At 47.3% G+C, this 21183-nt stretch overlaps 1 protein-coding gene across 1 annotated transcript in view; it reads right to left on the bottom strand.

Moving 5' to 3' along the window:
* Window positions 1-7070: 7070 nt before the first annotated feature.
* The window catches only part of mlycd (malonyl-CoA decarboxylase), a 77096-nt gene continuing 62983 nt past the window's right edge, over window positions 7071-21183 (bottom strand). Inside the window, exon 5 of the mRNA XM_079502145.1 lies at window positions 7071-8327. Within this exon, the coding sequence (XP_079358271.1) occupies window positions 7779-8327 (549 nt within the window). The 3' untranslated portion in view covers window positions 7071-7778. The remainder of the gene's footprint in view (window positions 8328-21183) is intronic.

Consider the following 21183-nt stretch of genomic DNA (forward strand, 5'->3'; position numbering starts at 1 on the left):
TCCTTACTCAGCTCATGGGGCTGTAGGTCCAGACTCTATATAGCATTCCTTACTCAGCTCATGGGGCTGTAGTTCCAGACTCTATATAGCATTCCTTACTCAGCTCATGGGGGCTATAGTTCCAGACTCTATATAGCATTCCTTACTCAGCTCATGGGGCTGTAGGTCCAGACTCTATATAGCATTCCTTACTCAGCTCATGGGGCTATAGTTCCAGACTCTATATAGCATTCCTTACTCAGCTCATGGGGCTATAGTTCCAGACTCTATATAGCATTCCTTACTCAGCTCATGGGGCTGTAGGTCCAGACTCTATATAGCATTCCTTACTCAGCTCATGGGGCTGTAGTTCCAGACTCTATATAGCATTCCTTACTCAGCTCATGGGGCTGTAGTTCCAGACTCTATATAGCATTCCTTACTCAGCTCATGGGGCTATAGTTCCAGACTCTATATAGCATTCCTTACTCAGCTCATGGGCCTATAGTTCATAGCTCATGGGGCTATAGTTCCAGACTCTATATAGCATTCCTTACTCAGCTCATGGGGCTGTAGTTCCAGACTCTATATAGCATTCCTTACTCAGCTCATGGGGCTATAGTTCCAGACTCTATATAGCATTCCTTACTCAGCTCATGGGGCTGTAGTTCCAGACTCTATATAGCATTCCTTACTCAGCTCATGGGGGCTATAGTTCCAGACTCTATATAGCATTCCTTACTCAGCTCATGGGGCTATAGTTCATAGCTTATGGGGCTATAGTTCCAGACTCTATATAGCATTCCTTACTCAGCTCATGGGGCTATAGTTCCAGACTCTATATAGCATTCCTTACTCAGCTCATGGGGCTGTAGTTCCAGACTCTATATAGCATTCCTTACTCAGCTCATGGGGGCTATAGTTCCAGACTCTATATAGCATTCCTTACTCAGCTCATGGGGGCTGTAGTCCCAGATAGAGCGTCGCAGTCCCGCCCCCTACCATGGACCAGGAAATGATTCTCCGTTCATTTTCCTCATAGACATTTCAGAAAGTATTTATTTAAAGACGGTTACGCCGCGGACAAAGCCAACTCGAGTCGTGACAAATCATGACAACAAACACAATTTTTTGGGCCGAACAAATAATTCGAAATAATTGTTGTTTTTCTTCTTTGTAATTATTTGTTTGGTCCAAAATATTGTTTGTACTGTCATGAGTTGTCACGACTCGAGTTGGCTTTGTCCGCGACGTAACCGTCTTTAAATAAATACTTTATGAAATGTCTATGGGAAAATGCATTGGGATTCATTTCCTGGTCCATGGTAGGGGGCGGGACTGCGACGCTCTATAGCATTCGGAGATTGTGGAATAGTTGTCTGGCTAGACAGTAGGCTGACAGGAAATGGGGAGAGAGATGGGGGGGGGGGTGACATGCAGTAAAGGCCGTCGGTATCGACACACTGCCAGACTGGATTACCAGCCAAGGTGCCTGGACCGCTGAGCCACAGCCCAGTACAGGCCAACAATGGTAAAGTCAAGTGCTTGCCAACCACCATGGAGTCTGGGGGTTCAAATTCACCGTGGTGGTGCATTTGTCCAGCGTCTGTGTACAAACACCATTGGCCCGTGTTCGGGGCAGGTAAGCCGGCCAGGGACTAAGGGGGGAGGGTGATATTTGTCACTGCACTGTACTACAACTGGCTGGCTGGGGCAGCACCTGGGGCAGCACCTGGCTGGCTGGGGCAGCACCTGGCTGGCTGGGGCAGCACCTGGCTGGCTGGGGCAGCACCTGTACTACAACTGGCTGGCTGGGGCAGCACCTGCCCAGCATGGAGTGTGATCACATCACATGCTGCTGTGCCAGTGGCATTCTCAGTCGTGCTGAAGCACTGAGGCGTTGGGTACAATGTTCTGTCTTTGGTATGACTTGGCCGGAGGATTGAACCCCAACCTCCCAATCTCAGGGTTGGTCAGTCAAACTGTCTACAAGGCCACTGAGCTGGTTGAAGAATAATGGACTTCAGCATAAAATCCAGCTTTCCGTTTTTTTCTTCTTAGTTATCTGCAAAGTCTGTGTGCATATTCTTCACAGAGCCTTTTGATTAATGCGAGTCTGAACGCAGAGTCTAATTTAAATGTGATATTAGAGCCCAGTGATACTTCTTATTAAATCTATATTAAATATCGTGCCAGAGAAAGTCCAGGGAGTGAAACCGTGTCCCTCTTTCATTGAAATTCACAACTTGTACAGCAACTCATTACATTTTCAGATCGGTCGCTTGGATCTTCTTGTAGAACAGAACGGAGAAGAAGAAAAAAAGATTAACGTCATTTGTTCATCAATTCCCCCAAAGCACGGGACGAGTCAAGAGCTTAACCCATTTTGAGCGGGAACCCCTTTTGGTGTTACATACATTGTTATAATTTAGCTATTGAAAAATAGCAGATCTACAAGCTCTGAACTTGTAGGTCTGCTATTTTTGAAAAATCGTTAAAATGTGCCTCAAATCTTTCAGAAAATTGTCATGATTTAGAAGACATTTTTTTAAATTTCGATGTCAGGCCTGAATGGGTTAACACTCTGATTGAAGAACAACGTCTGCATTCTATATTTCCTCTTTCCATTTTTACGATGAAGCACGGATTTCCAGAGAGGAGACAGTTTCTAATCAATTGTAATTACATGTTCAGCTGGGGTCTCGGCCGTCAAAATGTGGCAGGCCACCCCCCGAGTCGTACAATATTGACCTTGCCTTTGAATTCGTTATCCACACATGTTGGACAGGGAATGTGACAAAACTGCCATCAGATGATGACATACCAATGAAACCCAGCCAGGCCGAGTACACACTGCAGCCCCGGGTCACAGCAGGCTGGGGGAATTATCCCATTCTGGACGGGAACCCCTTTTGGTGTTACTTACTTACTCCTCTTCGTCCCCTATGGGACATAAGGCTTCAATGAGCGCTCTCCATTGCATCCGATCCCTGGCAGCCTGTTGCGCCTCTCCTCCTCCCCAGGACAGGTTCATCTGTTCCAGCTCCTGCGTCACAGTTCTGCGCCAGGTGGTTTTGGTGTTAGCATTATGTTATGCTTTAGCTATTGAAAAATAGCAGATCTACAAGCTCATAGCGCGGCACCGAGTGCCGCACTATGAGCTTGTAGGTCTGCTATTTTTTGAAAAATCGAAGAACGACTGACATAGAAACATAGCTTTTTCAGAAAACTGTCAGGATTTAGAAGACATTTTTTAGAATCTGATCTCAGGTCAGAATGGGTTATTCATGATCAGAGCGGGCAGTGTTTACAAAGAACAAAAGTTCTGAGTATGAAAGCAAACATGTCTCAGCTGTGCTGAAAGGAAGGTGTTCGCCGTCAAGTTAATTACCTTTGGATGGACGTGATAGAGATGTTCAGTGTTTGTCGTCATGGGGGCAGCGGTGGCCGAACGGTTTGCGGTTTGTCTTGTTATCGGAAAGTCGCCAGTTCGTATCCCCGGACCGGCACGTTAAAATTACCACCGCTGAAGTGCCCTTGAGCAAGGCATTGAACCCCTACCATGAAATGTTCTATGAGCAGGGCCTGGCTGTAAACAAGTTGGGTAAACAAAGAACTTTGCTTTGCACCCTGAAGGAAATGCTAGAGATGGGTTGTCATGCTAAATTTACCCATTTTGGGCGGGAACCCCTTTTGGTGTTGTAAAGCATTGTTATACTTTAGCTATTGGAAAATAGCAGATCTACAAGTTCATAGCGCGGCACCGAGTGCCGCGCTATGAACTTGTAGGTCTGCTATTTTTGTAAAATCGTGAAAATGTGGCGCAAATCTTTGAATATATATATATTCTTTCAGAGCAAACGTTTTTAACTCAAATCTTTGCTTCTGGGGGGTTACTGGAATAACATATATATGTTCAGATGGGGGTCGGTGGCCAATTACATATAATTTTTGGGGTCCTTGCCATGAAATATTGAGCACCACTGATATAGAATCATAGGTATTTCAGAAAACGTCAGGATTTAGAAGACTTTTTTTTTAATTTCGACGTCAGGCCTAAATGGGTTAAGTATGTGTGGCTTCTTTGATCTGCTATTCTACTTTGTCTTCAGGGTCCTACATTTTTAAAACGGGGATTTTAATTAGCATTTAACCCTCAAATTAGTTAAATCAAATCCAGCTTTAATGCTTATGCCAGTTAGCCTGTATACCTTTGAAAATAAAATCTTGATTCACTGAGTGATATATTACCTAATTTACCAACATATTACCAAACGTGTTTTCACTTTTCAATGAGTCTAACATGCTTGTTGTTTCTCGTTTGGAGTATATCTGCTAAAATGAATATCAAATATATTCAATCAAGCATCTTAAAACAAGTAGACCCAGAAGTCTTTAATTGACATATACTGGCACACCTATACATTTTACTTATTTTACTTTTACCTTACGCTAGGTGGCTCCATATCCCAGGTACGTATATATATATATATATATATATATATATATACGTACCCCAACGTATACTACAGTTACAGTACAGTGCGTCCTTCACCAGGTACAATGAGCCACTAGTCGTGTGACGAGTTCACAAGTCCCAAAAGTTTAAGTTAACACTTTATTGCCCGGAACTATTTAATCCATTACATTCATGCGCCCAGTCGATTTATAAACACGCCTTTTCCGGACGGACCGGCCGGAAGTTCATGATGTTGTATAGCAGCTAACAATAGCCACACCACTCTAGAATCGATCGACAACAACGGGAGACAAGAATAAATCTATCGAGACTAGCGACTGGACCGCGGAGCGCCGTCTAACACAGGATCTTTTTTCAGAAAAAGACGGGATGATTTAGATCGCGAGTTATGAACGTTTTAAGATTTTCTGCTTTCATCAGCTAAACAGAGGAGGGAGTTTTTCGATGACGTCTCACTCTTGCGCGTCACCGAGGAGAGCCCAGGAGGCGCGCCTGGGCTATACAGCCAGGCGATCCGTTCTCGTATCAATAAACTTCGTCTTTTGGACAATACTTCGTCCTGGGCGACGGGCGTTACTAATAGAAAGGACAAAGAACTTCGTCCTGGGCGTTCGTAGTGTTAACGTTGAAACCATAATGGATGCATTTTTTACTCTCTTACCTCTATAATTGCGGCTAGCTGTTAGCATAAACCCCAGTTCCCTGGCGTTCCCAGTGCCAGCGGTGGGTTTCAACGTTAACTTAAACTTGTGGGACTCGTGAACTCGTCACATGACTAGTGGCTAGTCGTACCTGGTGAAGGACGTACTGTACTGTAGTGTAACTGTAGTGAAACATGTGTAACCCGTCATGGCTGTGTGACAACATTCATCTTTCACCACAGCCAGACAAGCCCACGCACTTGCAATACACACCTGTGCGCCCCACACACACACACACACACACACACACACACACACACACACACTGTCTCTCAAGGGCATCCTTTTAAACACCGTCCTCTTTTTTTACACTCTCCAACTCTCCTCCTCTCCTTCTCTCCTCCCTCTCCTCCTCTCCCCCCCCCTCCTCTCCTCTCCCCCCCCCCCCCCTCCTCTCCTCCCTGCTGCTTCTCAACTGAACACCATCAATCAAGCCATTTGCTTTAACTTTATTTCTCAGTCCATTAGTTTCTAGGACACATCGAGGCGCGGGGCGAAACGGGACGAGTGAGAGTACACGAGAGAGAGAGAGAGCGAGATAAGAGTGAGTGAGGTGGTGGGGGAGTGGGGTTGGGGGGGGGGGGGGGGGGGGGGAGACAAAAAAATAAAAAAAAGTTTGGCTCCGCCGAGAGATAAAATGTAATTTCACAGTCAACTTGCTGTGATGTATTATTTCACAACAATGGAACGCCGTGGGTAGATCTGAGTGGTTGGCACCTGCGTCAAGCACCTCGTTATCAGAGAGAGAGAGAGAGAGAGAGAGAGAGAGAGAGAGAGAGAGAGAGAGAGAGAGAGAGAGAGAGAGAGAGAGAGAGAGAGAGAGAGAGAGAGAGAGAGAGAGAGAGAGACGGCAACACTATCAAAGTGGTGTTGGAGGGTCCTGCCAACTGAACCCGAATGAGCCCCAGTCAGCTTTAAATTATTAGCACTCACGGTTCGGGGCTAGAAAATAAAACGCCACTTCTGTTTAGAGTTATTGAATAAATATGTAATCTGTTTTTTTTCGTTGCTTCCATTCAGCACTTTGAGGGTTGAGCGGCTGGCGGAAAGAGGTGTATAAGCCTTAACCCATTCTGGGCGGGAACCCCTTTTGGTGTTTTAAACATTATGTTATACTTTAGCTATTGAAAAATAGCAGATCTACAAGCTCATAGCGTGGCACCGAGTGCAGCGCTACGAGCTTGTAGGTCTGCTATGTTTTGAAAAATCGTGAAAATGTGGTGCAAATCTTTGAATATATATTCTTTCAGAGCGAACGTTTTTAACTCAAATCTTTGCGTCTCGGCAGTCCCTGGAACAACATATTTCTAGAAGGTGGGTCGGTGGCCAAACACAGATAATTCCGGGGGTCCTTGACGTGAGAAAGGTTGAAGCACCACTGACATTAGAAACATGAGGTTTTTCAGAAAACTGTCATGATTCAGAAACACATTTTGTAGAATCGAGCTCAGGTTCCAAATGGGTTAACGTGTATCGTCGGGTTGCCGTGCCGGGCCGGGGCAGGAAATCATCACGAAAGTAGACATGCGTGTACAAACATGGGCAGGTGCGCCGTGCGGAAAATCACTCAACGCTCCTCTCACAGCCCCCGAACCCAGCCACCCCCACCACCCCCCCACCTCACCCCCCCCCCCCCCCCCCCCCACCCCAGTGAGACAGTTCAGCCAAACAGAAAATAATCCAAACATCATTTATTCCAGTATGTTCCAATCGGTTCCCAGCTCCTGCATGCCTTCACACAGGCTGTCAGGCCGAGGCGCGGCGTGGCCTTGATAAGGAGCCCCACGCTTCATTAGCCCATTCTGAACGGGAACACCTTTTTGGTGTTTTAACTAAGCATTATGTTATACTTTATAGCTATTGAAAAATAGCAGATCTACAAGCTCATAGCGCGCCACCGAGTGGCGCGCTACGAGCTTGTAGGTCTGCTATCTTTGAAAATATATTCTTTCAGAGCGAACTTTTTTTTTTTTTTACGTCGGTTCTAAATGGGTTAGCTACAGCCGCTCAGTAACGGGAATCACTCAGACAGACAATGCTAAACAGCTTCAGCCTCAAGAAAACCCTGTGAGGCAAAAAGAGGCCTTACTACGGTACTGTAGATGATGCGCTACAATGTAAGCGGTCTTTCATCGCAACACATTTACAGAAAACATCCTTGTCTCGTTTCCGAGATCAGAAACGGCAGCGGGCTGATATCGCTCTGCTTTACGCACGCGGCTTTACTCTCACGTGCGATAATATGCTACCGTTTCCGGGGGGGGGGGATCAAACAAAACATTGCTGAACAAATAATCATCCATGAGTCCAACATATGAAATCTAAAAATACCAAGTGATATTTATACCAGGCACAACATGAGAATTCGGTCTCTGAGTCCATGAGTGTTGTAGCCTTTGGCATGTACTCGTCTGAACTTACGGCTCTAAATTATTCAAAAATATATATCCAATGTATCTGTGTGCTTGTCACAGAGCAGCTGTGTGTGTGTGTGTGTGTGTGTGTGTGTGTGTGTGTGTGTGTGCGCGTGCGCACGTGTGCGCGTGCGTGCGTGTGTGTGTGTATGTGTGTGCGTGTGTGTGTGTGTATGTGTGTGTGTGTGCGTGTGTGTGTGTGTCTCAGAGTTTGCTGTTCTTCTGGAACTGGGAGACCAGCCCCAGCACCTGGTCGGAGGTGCTGATGACCTTGCTCTGCAGGTAGAGGCCGCTGTTCTTCGCCGTGTCGTTCAGGAAGTAGCGATAGTTGACCATGATGCCGCAGGAGTTGGCCACGCCCCTGGGGGAGGAGTCGGCCTGCCAGTTGAGACGCCACATGGTGGCGCCGTTCTGCAGGTGGAAGTTGGCCACGGGGTTGAGCGCGTAGCCCCGCCTCTTCTCGCCGTACAGGTACCAGGCGCAGAGACGCATCAGGACGGGCTCCAGGACGCGGGTCAGCCGCTCCGAGTGGACCCACTCGCTGGAGGCCAGCAGCGCGCGCAGGGCGTCCAGGGCCGGGGCGCCGGCGGCCGCGTCGGTGGCCTCCTCCACCTCCTTCCACTCCGGCTCCGACAGCAGGTCCGAGGAGGCGCGGCCCTCCTTCCGGTGCTGGCTGAGCACGCCCTGGAGCCAGGCGGAGAAACCCGGGATAGGAGAGAGACTGGAGAACTGGGCCATGTGGGGAAACTCACTCTGTGCATGGGGAGGGGAGGGGAGGGGAGGGGAGGGGGGGAGAGGAGAGGGGAGGGCGGGAGAGGAGGGGAGGGGAGGGGAGAGGAGAGGAAGAAAGAAAGGGAGGAGAGAGAAAATGTGTCATTTACAATGGATATCAATTTCAAACCAGTATCAGCAATAATAATGCAGCCGATATCATGATATCAGCCCCGTTGGTTTGACCACTTTCAACATGGCGTCCATTATGTGGAGCATGTCATTACAGTAGGTGAATCATACATGCCGAGGGGAGGAGCCGAGGGGAGGAGCCGAGGGGAGGAACAGCGGAGAACGGAGGTTAGTTTTTGTGGGTAAAACATGAACGACGGCCATTATTGAGCCACTATCACTAAAGATACATGACAGAATGACTTTGGCTTGGTTTGCACTGCAGACAGGCAGACAGACAGACAAAGACAGACAGACAGACAGACAGACATTCGTAAATTAGCATTTGGACAGAACGTATATTAGGAGCGGAACTGTTAATCAAATTAATCGATTTAATAATTTAGTTTTTACAGAAAATCGGAAAATAATTGAATACCGGAAATCACCATTTCTGCGTGACACAATGACTAAATAAAATAGGGCTTAATCGGTTAATCAGTCTAATTGATTTAGTTAATTGTAAATATAAACACGCTCGATTCATGGCAAAATATATATTAAAAAAAAGAAATCGCAGCCCTGATAAAACACATTTCCTGTGATTGCGTGGCAGCGCTCAGGCACAGAGCAGTGAGAACATCAACCCCATCATTCTCAATCTCCCAGTAGACACGGAGTCGAGTCGGAGCCTCCCTCTCCCTTATCACCGTTCCCCTCCTCCGCTGGAAGCGTAGAAATCACCTTCACCTCCTCGGAATACTGCTCCAGACCTCACTAGAACCCCCAGTCAGTCTCTCTCTCTCTCTCTCTCTCGTTGCATCCACCCCAACCTTCTTTTTGTATTCCCCCTCTCTCTCATGGCGCCGTGAGATCATTTTCACCCGCTCACCTTCCTCGCTCGCCAAGTACCCTCGTTCCGCTTAGATAAGTGACAGAGCAGCTTGGAGAGCGGATGAGTGAAGGGCTACCCCCCCCCCCCCCCCCCCCCCCCCGAGAGACTCATTGCCATCTGTCTGCCCCTCCTTCTTTCCCTTCCATCCATCCATCCATCTTTCCTTCATTCGTGTGTGTGTGTGTGTGTGTGTGTGTGTATATGAGCATCTTACTCTCAATCTCTGTTTGTCTGTCTCTCTCTCTCTCTGTCTCTCTCACTCAGTCATCTCTCAATCCAAGCGGTCAGGGTGGATGGCCACCCACCTATAGAGCCAGCTTCTGGGTCAGGGTGGATGGCCACCCACCTATAGAGCCAGCTTCTGGGTCAGGGTAGATGGCCACCCACCTATAGAGCCAGCTTCTGGGTCAGGGTAGATGGCCACCCACCTATAGAGCCAGCTTCTGGGTCAGGGTAGATGGCCACCCACCTATAGAGCCAGCTTCTGGGTCAGGGTAGATGGCCACCCACCTATAGAGCCAGCTTCTGGGTCAGGGTAGATGGCCACCCACCTATAGAGCCAGCTTCTGGGTCAGGGTAGATGGCCACCCACCTATAGAGCCAGCTTCTGGGTCAGGGTGGATGGCCACCCACCTATAGAGCCAGCTTCTGGGTCAGGGTGGATGGCCACCCACCTATAGAGCCAGCTTCTGGGTCAGGGTGGATGGCCACCCACCTATAGAGCCAGCTTCTGGGTCAGGGTGGATGGCCACCCACCTATAGAGCCAGCTTCTGGGTCAGGGTGGATGGCCACCCACCTATAGAGCCAGCTTCTGGGTCAGGGTGGATGGCCACCCACCTATAGAGCCAGCTTCTGGGTCAGGGTGGATGGCCACCCACCTATAGAGCCAGCTTCTGGGTCAGGGTGGATGGCCACCCACCTATAGAGCCAGGTGGTTCTGCTCCAGGTGGATGGCCACCCACCTATAGAGCCAGGTGGTTCTGCTCCAGGTGGATGGCCACCCACCTATAGAGCCAGGTGGTTCTGCTCCAGGTGGATGGCCACCCACCTATAGAGCCAGGTGGTTCTGCTCCAGGTGGATGGCCACCCACCTATAGAGCCAGGTGGTTCTGCTCCAGGTGGATGGCCACCCACCTATAGAGCCAGGTGGTTCTGCTCCAGGTAGATGGCCACCCACCTATAGAGCCAGGTGGTTCTGCTCCAGGTAGATGGCCACCCACCTATAGAGCCAGGTGGTTCTGCTCCAGGTGGATGGCCACCCACCTATAGAGCCAGGTGGTTCTGCTCCAGGTGGATGGCCACCCACCTATAGAGCCAGGTGGTTCTGCTCCAGGTAGATGGCCACCCACCTATAGAGCCAGGTGGTTCTGCTCCAGGTGGATGGCCACCCACCTATAGAGCCAGGTGGTTCTGCTCCAGGTGGATGGCCACCCACCTATAGAGCCAGGTGGTTCTGCTCCAGGTGGATGGCCACCCACCTATAGAGCCAGGTGGTTCTGCTCCAGGTAGATGGCCACCCACCTATAGAGCCAGGTGGTTCTGCTCCAGGTAGATGGCCACCCACCTATAGAGCCAGGTGGTTCTGCTCCAGGTGGATGGCCACCCACCTATAGAGCCAGGTGGTTCTGCTCCAGGTGGATGGCCACCCACCTATAGAGCCAGGTGGTTCTGCTCCAGGTCAGGGTGGATGGCCACCCACCTATAGAGCCAGGTGGTTCTGCTCCAGGTAGATGGCCACCCACCTATAGAGCCAGGTGGTTCTGCTCCAGGTCAGGGCAGATGGCCACCCACCTATAGAGCCAGGTGGTTCTGCTCCAGGTGGATGGCCACCCACCTATAGAGCCAGGTGGTTCTGCTCCAGGTAGATGGCCACCCACCTATAGAGCCAGGTGGTTCTGCTCCAGGTGGATGGCCACCCACCTATAGAGCCAGGTGGTTCTGCTCCAGGTGGATGGCCACCCACCTATAGAGCCAGGTGGTTCTGCTCCAGGTGGATGGCCACCCACCTATAGAGCCAGGTGGTTCTGCTCCAGGTGGATGGCCACCCACCTATAGAGCCAGGTGGTTCTGCTCCAGGTAGATGGCCACCCACCTATAGAGCCAGGTGGTTCTGCTCCAGGTAGATGGCCACCCACCTATAGAGCCAGGTGGTTCTGCTCCAGGTGGATGGCCACCCACCTATAGAGCCAGGTGGTTCTGCTCCAGGTGGATGGCCACCCACCTATAGAGCCAGGTGGTTCTGCTCCAGGTCAGGGCAGATGGCCACCCACCTATAGAGCCAGGTGGTTCTGCTCCAGGTGGATGGCCACCCACCTATAGAGCCAGGTGGTTCTGCTCCAGGTCAGGGTGGATGGCCACCCACCTATAGAGCCAGGTGGTTCTGCTCCAGGTGGATGGCCACCCACCTATAGAGCCAGGTGGTTCTGCTCCAGGTGGATGGCCACCCACCTATAGAGCCAGGTGGTTCTGCTCCAGGTCAGGGTGGATGGCCACCCACCTATAGAGCCAGGTGGTTCTGCTCCAGGTGGATGGCCACCCACCTATAGAGCCAGGTGGTTCTGCTCCAGGTAGATGGCCACCCACCTATAGAGCCAGGTGGTTCTGCTCCAGGTCAGGGTGGATGGCCACCCACCTATAGAGCCAGGTGGTTCTGCTCCAGGTGGATGGCCACCCACCTATAGAGCCAGGTGGTTCTGCTCCAGGTAGATGGCCACCCACCTATAGAGCCAGGTGGTTCTGCTCCAGGTCAGGGTGGATGGCCACCCACCTATAGAGCCAGGTGGTTCTGCTCCAGGTGGATGGCCACCCACCTATAGAGCCAGGTGGTTCTGCTCCAGGTGGATGGCCACCCACCTATAGAGCCAGGTGGTTCTGCTCCAGGTTTCTTCGTCCAGTGCTTGTTCATGTTCACGAGGGTGATTGTATATATAGTCCCTTGACGGGTACAGGCTTTAGTTCCAACTATTGGTCTGACTGTCATTAGACTGACAACCTACCTCAAACACTAACCTAACCATAACCGCTAACACGGGAGCAGCGCATGTTCGACCGCATGTCCGACCGCTGTTTCCGCATGTCATTCCGTTGGTGTGTCGGATCTGCGTGTGCAGCCATCCCCCCTTGACCTGCTCTATTAGTCCGGAGGCTTAGTGCACTTTTTTAGGAGAATAGTGCACTTGGGGATAAAAGCGCCACATGTTGTATGAGGCTTCTTTAGGACATAGTAAAGGATTTTAGCCTAGGAGCCCTTGTCAAATATCTATTTTAAATCTATTTCAAATTGCAAGAAAGCTGCAAATTGTGAAAATCCGCCTAGTATTTTTCAGACTATATACACAACATAAAATGAGCAGATTATTTCCAAATGTGATAAAGTTGACTTATCACCTTTATGGCAATGAAGAATACAAATGAATATGCATCATAGTGCGAAACAAGTTATAGAGTTAACTTGTTCATTCTGTCTAGCTGGCACAATTGCATTTGCAAAGTGGGGAACAGTCCAAATTTGCATTGCTGCATTTGCAGGTACTACAGTCACCTTTACAGGTGCATCTGATCAGCTCTCTGAGAGCTCTGGAAACCTCTGGAATGGTCAGCTAAACTGGCACCCATGACCCTTCTTCCTTAACCCACCCATATACTGTAGTTCTGTGGAGAAGGAATGACTTGATGGCTTGGGTGTGTTAGTGGGCCACATGCCTGCTAGGCAGACTTTCACATACTTCATTGATAATGAATGATAGTCTTGCAATTTGATATTTAAATAGATATTTGACAGGGGCTCCTGGGCTAAAATTCAATAACTGACCGTAACGAAACATCATGAAAAAAATTACGCTTTTATCCACAATTGCACTATCCTTTCACTAAGCCAGGGGTTCTCAACGTTTTTGGCTGGGGACCCCCAGAAATGCTTTGGCCGTGTCTCGTGACCCCCGCCCCGCCCCCCTCCCCACCCCCAATACAAATTGACCGCAACAATAACCATAATAATAGTGAAAATACATCATGAATAAATACTGCAACCAGATATAATCATTAAGGAAAGTTTATGCATGTACTATGTGTACTATGTAAACTCTTCATTTCTCTTTTCCAGCCACTCAGTTGCAAAAAATAAATAATAATAATTTGGGGACCCCCCAAAATAATTTGGTGACCCCCCCCGGGGGGTCGCGGCCCACGGGTTGAAAACCCCTGCACTAAGCCACCGGACTATAGGTAAAGTGTCATGAGAGAACCTTTGGTGTGATGTGACAGTTTAGGAAAAACAATGTGGTCTTGACTTCCCCTCTTCTATACATAGGCTACCCAAAATGTAGCTTCTTCATAGCTGTTGGAACCATTGGATCCATTTCCCATTCCAGCCCTTACTCCTGTGTGCACACAGAGCTGTGTGTGTCGACTATCCAACTAATCGAAAACGTAATCGCTAGAACAGAACTCCAGCCCGAACCTCTAAAAAGCCTTCTCGACCATGCATTCAATTAACCAAAAAAGTAATCGATAGAGTAATCGCAAAGAAAGTAGTTGCAGCCCTATAGTAGTTCTAAGGAAAACATGTCGGCACTCGTCAGGTTTACATCTTGAAATGTCTGGTGTTTGGTGTCTGGGTGGGCTTGGGAGGTCAAAACAATCCCCGATGTCCAACAGAGGTGCCTCATGCGGCTCAGCCAGGCGCTCCAATGAACACACTGGGTGGTGTTTGTGTGTGTGTGTGTGTGTGTGTGTGTGTGTGTGTGTGTGTGGGACGGGAAGGGAAGTCGCTGAGGGAATGTGTCCTTGTCGCTGCACTAGTGACCCAAAAAGTAATTGTTCACTGGGGCAGCCTTGCTCAGCGGGGAGGGAGGTGGATCTGGAGGAGAGATGGCCACGGAGCTCTGTGTGAGACACTCTCTCCACAAAACGCTGTGCCGTCAGGTGAAAAGAGGAGAGATGACCATGGAGCTCTGTGTGAGACACTCTCACCACAAAACGCTGTGCCGTCAGGTGAATTCAAGAAGCAGAGAGGTGACTCCACATAGTCTCTTGTCGGGTGGAAATTAACCTCATAATGTCCAAAGCTGCCACTCTACCCCTGAGCCACCGCCGCCCCCTAGTGGCCACTCTACGCCTGAGCCACCGCCGCCCCCTAGTGGCCACTCTACGCCTGAGCCACCGCCGCCCCCTAGTGGCCACTCTACCCCTGAGCCACCGCCTACTTTTCAGGATTGTTGCAAAAGTAGTAAAACTACAAGCTCAAAACATCTGCTACTTCTGATCATCATCATCATATCATCATATCATCATCATACTATAATCACACTATAATTAACAGAATGTCTGAATGTGTGTCTGTCAGAAACACTGCCGTATCTCCTCACTGCCTGCACCAATCACTCCCACTTTTCACACAGGCATTGACCATAATAATATGGAAGTCTTAACAAAGCCCTTTTTCCAATTTAACAAATTATAATGAATTTATTAGTGAATTAAAAACGCACCCAGGGGGCAATATCTCACAACGGGTAAGGACTAGTACATATAATTCTTGGGGTCCTTGACATGAAATATTGAGAACCACTGATATAGAAACATGAGGTTTTTCTAAAAGGGTTAATCCTTAACGGCTCCCCTCTGGGCGCTCATTGTGACCATCTGAGCAGCCATCACCTGGCTGAAGCTGAAGCTTCACTCCCCAGGCCAATGGTAGGGCTGGGAATATTACCAGTATTATCAGTATATTCTGGGAATACATTTCTTACCAAGAATTGTCTTCACCAATGTGTTTGTAAAGGTGTCTACTAACATATAGAATTTTTGACAGCTGCTGAAAGTTGGGGTACCATCAACAGCCAATGTGTGGCAAAATGTTCTAAATTTCATTATTCTTTAAATAGCATGTGACGTGTCAAACTAGGGGGTTTTCATCATCCTGAATCCATTCCAAGCATTAGTTTTGCACGAAAAACACTCCTTGGGCAAAAAACGGCCATAGACACTTGCCTGTCACATGCTATTTAAAGCATAATGAAATTTAGAACATTTTGCCATATATTGGCTGTTGATGGTACCCCACCTTTCAGCAGCTGTCAAAACTTCCCCTAGGGTGGTTGAATATAAACCAATGTGGGATATGTTAGTAGACACCTTTACAAACACATTGGTGAAGAAAACTCTTGGTAAGAAATGTATTCCCAGATTGTATTAATACCCCCTGACTAGTAGGTCTGGGAGCGACAGAAACCACAACAGTACACATGGAAGAGATTGACATGGAAGAGATTAGGAGAAATGAGAGAAAACACACACAAAGAAACCCTAGATTGCTTTCTTTTACCCTGCAGTTGCCGTGTACATCACAGTGACCTTGACCTTTGACCTTTGCACGCCTAACTTCTAGTCCATTCATCCGTGAGTCCAAGTGGGTGTTTGTGTTTGTGCCAAAATGTCATGAAATTCCCTGAAGGCCTTCCTGAGAAATCGGGTTCAACAATGTCAAGACGGACGGATAGACGGATGGACTGACGGACACTCTAGGTGTCCAGGCAGCGTGCACAGCAGCTCTCCACCGGCGGAGGCATAACCTATTTAGGGCTGATGTCGAAATTTAAAAAATACCTGAAATACCTTTGTTTCTATGTCAGTGGTACTCATCCTTTTTCATGACCCCCAGAATTATCTGTATTTGGCCGCAGACCCCCATCTGAAAATATGTTGTTCCCCCCCAAGAAGCAAAGATTTGAGTTAAAAACGTTCGCTCTGAAAGAATATATATTCAAAGATTTGCGCCACATTTTCACGATTTTTTCAAAAATAGCAGATCTACAAGCTCGTAGATCTGCTATTTTTCAACAGCATAACATAATGCTTAAAACACCAAAAGGGGTTCCCGCCCAGAATGGGATAACAAAAGAAATATGTGAAGATCATGTAATGATTCATGATCATGTAATGATTCAGGTCAGGTGACTGTTAGACAGGGAGACGGAGGGTATTGAAGGAGGAATGAATAGAGCTGGACATTGGCATGGGTGTACGCTCCTAGATAACATTGTACTGAGCACTAGGCAGCGATATCAGGAAGAATTAAGAGGGAAGGAGATAGAGCCAGGTATGTGTCAGAACGAGGCCCCCTCGGGGTCCTAATCCACAAAGACCAACTCTGCCCACCCCCTAAATCAAATCCCCTGACCTTTTCTCGTCCTCCTTAAGAATCCGTCCGTCACTGAAGTGGCCTCTCTTCACCTTTACACCAGAATAAAGTCCTGTCAGAGTGCCAGCCAGGGCCTCTGTCTGTTTCAACACAAATCACACTCTGGAGCATGGAAAGTTCTGAATCCTCCCTCCCTCCCCGACAGGACAGAAGCAGCAACACGTTGAAAAAGAAGATATCGCATCTTTCAAGGAAGATTTTTTTATCCCACGATTTTGTAACCCATTTTTTCACCCCTGTGCCAATTATCTAATGTGATCCTGGGCTCTACACACCCTCCGCCAACCTAGTCCCCATATATGGGGGACATGGGGAGAGCAACGGACTTGAACTCATGCTTCCTTCATGCCTGAGTGTCCAAGTTGCTCCTTTACACCTGACAGGGGGGAGTTTCCCTGGTTGGACGTAGCACGTGGAAGGAACAAGTTGCAACGGACTTGAACTCATGCTTCCTTCATACACGAGTGTCCAAGTTGCTCCTTTACACCTGACAGGGGGGAGTTTCCCTGGTTGGACGTAGCACGTGGAAGGAACAAGTTGCAACGGACTTGAACTCATGCTTCCTTCATACACGAGTGTCCAAGTTGCTCCTTTACACCTGACAGGGGGGAGTTTCCCTGGTTGGACGTAGTGTGTGGAAGGAACACGTTATTCCAACCAGTTCCTTTCCCCTCCATCAGGCGCCCCAGCTGGCCAGGGGGGAGGCCGTTTTCAACTGTGGGCGACTGTGGCTCAGGAGGTAGAGCAGGTCGTCCAATGATCCATGGGTCGGCGGTTCGAATCCCGGCTCCTCCTGTCTACATGTCAAAGTGTCCTTGGGCAAGACACTGAACCCCAAATTGCTCCCGATGTGCTGGTTGGTACCTTGCATGGCTTCCGCTGCAATCGGTGTATGAATGGGTGAATGTAATGCACAATCTATGTAAAGTGCCTTGGATAAAGGCACTATATAAATGCACCATTTACCATTTAAGGAGGAATTTGTGATAGCATCTGCAATCTGTCTATTGGCCAAGTACTTTGGGCCAACACACAAGTACAAAATAGCCGGGCTATCATATCAGCACAAACAAATACCACAGCAAAACACAAGAAAACAGATCAAACGGTGTAAACAGAAAAGTAATATCTTCAGGAGGTTATTGAACGCCGTATCGCCATCATACAAAATGCCAATAAATGAAAAGCCTCCAGGCAGCAGCAGCCTCTCAGAACACTCCAGTATGACTCGAATGACTGAGTGAAATATAACCAAACGGGGGTCGGGCTGGATTTTCATGAGCACGCACTAGAAAAAGCTATTTCCCAGCTGTCACATGGATTGGCTTTTGATGTTCTGTTCAATGTTCCAGTCATTTAACACATTTCGGGCGAGAACCCCTTTTTGGTGTTTTAAGCATTATGTTATGCTTTAGCTATTGAAAAATAGCAGATCTACAAGCTCATAGCGCGGCACCGAGTGCCGCGCTACGAGCTTGTAGGTCTGCTATTTTTTGAAAAACTATGAATATATATATATATTCTTTCAGAGCAAACGTTTTTAACTCAAATCTTTGCTTCTTGGGAGGTCACTGGAACAACATATTTTCAGATGGGGGTCGGCGGCCAATTACATATATTTTTGGGGGTCCTTGACATGAAAATGTTTGAGAACGACTGACATAGAAACATGGGTTTTTCAGAAAACTGTCATGATTTAGAAGACATTTGTAGAATCGTTCCCAGGTCTAAATGGATTAACAAGTGCTACCTGGAGAGGCCTGACATTCGAGGACTCTTCTGTGCTTATTGAGGGGATTCGCATTTTTTATTGCAAGGGAGATTTAGTTTTCTGGGGAAGTAGTCGGACTGACTGTGTGTGTGTGTGTGTGTGTGTGTGTGTGTGTGTGTGTGTGTGTGTGTGTGTGTGTGTGTGCGTCGGTGGTGGAAAAACTCAAAATGTTCCTTGAGTATTAAAAACCACTAAAGTCTTCTTGATATCAAACTATACTCAACACTATACCAAACATAACAGTTCTCATTATGCACGGCCCATTTAACAATCATATTATTGTAATTAGTAAAAATGCATTAATATTTTCATCACTTTTAATGTTGCAGCTGCTGTACGTGGAGCTGATTTTAATGACCTCATGTCCTGCTGAGTAGCTTTGACCTTTAATGACCTCATGTCCTGCTGAGTAGCTTTGCTTGTAATTCTAATACATCATAATCTATCAGTTAATGTATGTTTTGTATTAAAATATATCTATAGCTGTCAAGTAACTGTTTTGGGAGTAAAAATAGACCATTTGCCTCCTGAGAAGTAGAAGAATAATGTATGAAATGGAAATACTAAAGCAAAGAAATATACTACATGCACAGGCTCTGTGTGTGTGTGTGTGTGTGTGTGTGTGTGTGTGTGTGTGTGTGTGTGTGTGTGTGTGTGTGTTGAAGCGACGTCCATGTAATGTAATATCCACACAAACTGTCAGGGACAGAAAGCAAAACTTTTGAAGCACATAATCTGTATGTCATCAATGTGTGTGTGTGTGTGTGGGTGTGTGTGTGTGTGTGTGTGTGTGTGTGTGTGTGTGTGTGTGTGCTTGCGACTGTGTGTGTGTGACTGTGTGTGTGTGTTGGAGCGACGTCCATGTAATATCTGCCAGGGACAAAAAGCAACACTTTTGAAGCACATAATCTGTGTGTCATAAATGTGTGAGTGTGTGTGTGTGTGTGTGTGTGTGTGTGTGTGTGTGTGTGTGTGTGTGTGTGTGTGTGTGTGTGTGTGTGTGTGTGTGTGTGTGTGTGTCTGTGTGTGTGTGCTTGCGTGCGTGCGAATGTGTGTGTGTGACTGTGTGTTGGAGCCACGTCCATGTAATATCTGCCAGGGACAAAAAGCAAAAAGCAACACTTTTGAAGCACATTCAAAAGAAAACATGATTTCCCCCAAAGGTTTCCTGATTCTTTGCCATCTGGGCATCTGGTCTGGAAGCTCACCAGAGACAGAGTGGACGTTACAACTCAGAGTAAAACCACTCTGATATGAAGTCATGACAAAAATGTTGTTGTTTTTGGCAGTAGTTTTAGTCATGGTATAAATGGTAAATGGTGCATTTATATAGCGCCTTTATCCAAGGCGCTTTACATAGATTGTGCATTACATTCACCCATTCATACACACATTCATACACCGATGGCAGCGGAAACCATGCAAGGCACCAACATCGGGAGCAATTAGGGGTTCAGTGTCTTGCTCAAGGACACTTCGACACCAACTCTGGGGGAGCCCGGGTTTGAACTGGCAACCTTGTGGTTACCATCCAGCCACTCTACCCCTGAACCACCACCGCCCCTCTTGAATAGTTTTCATTTTGTTTTAGTCACCTGGAATGTTTTAGTGTTAATCTAGTTTTTGTTGACTAAATAGCATAAGATTTTAGTCGACTAAATCTACAGTTGATTTAGTCAAACAAAATGTATTTTGTCAGGCCTTCGTAGATGCTTCGTAGATGCCGTCGTAATGACTGTTTTTACACTTGCTCAAAATAGCCGATCTACGTACAAGCTTGAGCTTGTATTTTTTGCCATTTTCATCATGCAACCAAGTGTAAAATGACTTATACTGGATCTCTTGTCCACTAGTCCCTTCCTAACATTTTAGTCTAGTTTTTTATTTGTTGACGAAATTGTCAATATATTTAGTCTTAGTTTTAGCCATCATAGCTTAGTTTTGATTTAGGTTTTATTCAGTTTTCGCCAGTGAAAAAAGGTAGTCGACGAACATTTTTCGTCTTAGTTTTAGCCGACGAAAACAACACTGACCCCATGCAAGAAGCTACATAGTGTTAGGGGCCGTGTCTACAGACTAGAGAGCGCCTTCTGGGTGGGCAGCGCCACACTGCCATGTATTTTTGGTAAAGACGTGCTGGTAGAGAGAGAGAATAAATAAATTGTTGTACCCTGCCTTTTTTCCCTTCTTTTTCATCATTTGTTCGGTCCATGTGCTTATTGCCATGATTTGTGAGGAGGCGAGTTGGCTTCGTCCGAGGCTTAACCCAATTAGGCCTGACGTCGAAATAAAAAAAAACATTCGCTCTGAAAGAATATATACCTATTCAAAGATGTGTGCCGCATTTTTAAGATTTTTCAAAAATAGCAGACCTACAAGTTCAAATGAGCTTGTAGATCTGCGATTTTTCAATAGAAAAACACCAAAAGGGGTTCCCGCCCAAAATGGGTTAATAAATACTTTCTGAAACGTCTATGGGGAAAAGAATATGGGAACATCTGTCCCAGGCCATGAAAGGGGGCGGGACTGCGACGCTCTACAGTAGGACTGTCATGATTATTTATTTGATGATTAACGATTGAATTGCGTTTCCGTCTTTGAACATTTGGAACATTATGAAGACAATTTAAATTTCTGTTTGGCTTTTTGGGCTTCGTGAACAAAATGATGCACAGGTCAGATTATGACAAATAACAGACATCATTTCACAACTTAAAACTAGAAAAAAAGTTCTCCTCGGAGCACAGAGCTCCACCAGGTCAGGTAGCTTATTGTGGCCTCCTGGTGGCGCTATAATAGGCCAATGACAATGTGCCAAAATTGCAACGGAAATCGGACGCTGCGTTCATGATTTGGGGC

This window comes from Electrona antarctica (genome assembly GCF_951216825.1).
Source record: "Electrona antarctica genome assembly, chromosome: 5".
NCBI classification, from domain to species: domain Eukaryota; kingdom Metazoa; phylum Chordata; class Actinopteri; order Myctophiformes; family Myctophidae; genus Electrona; species Electrona antarctica.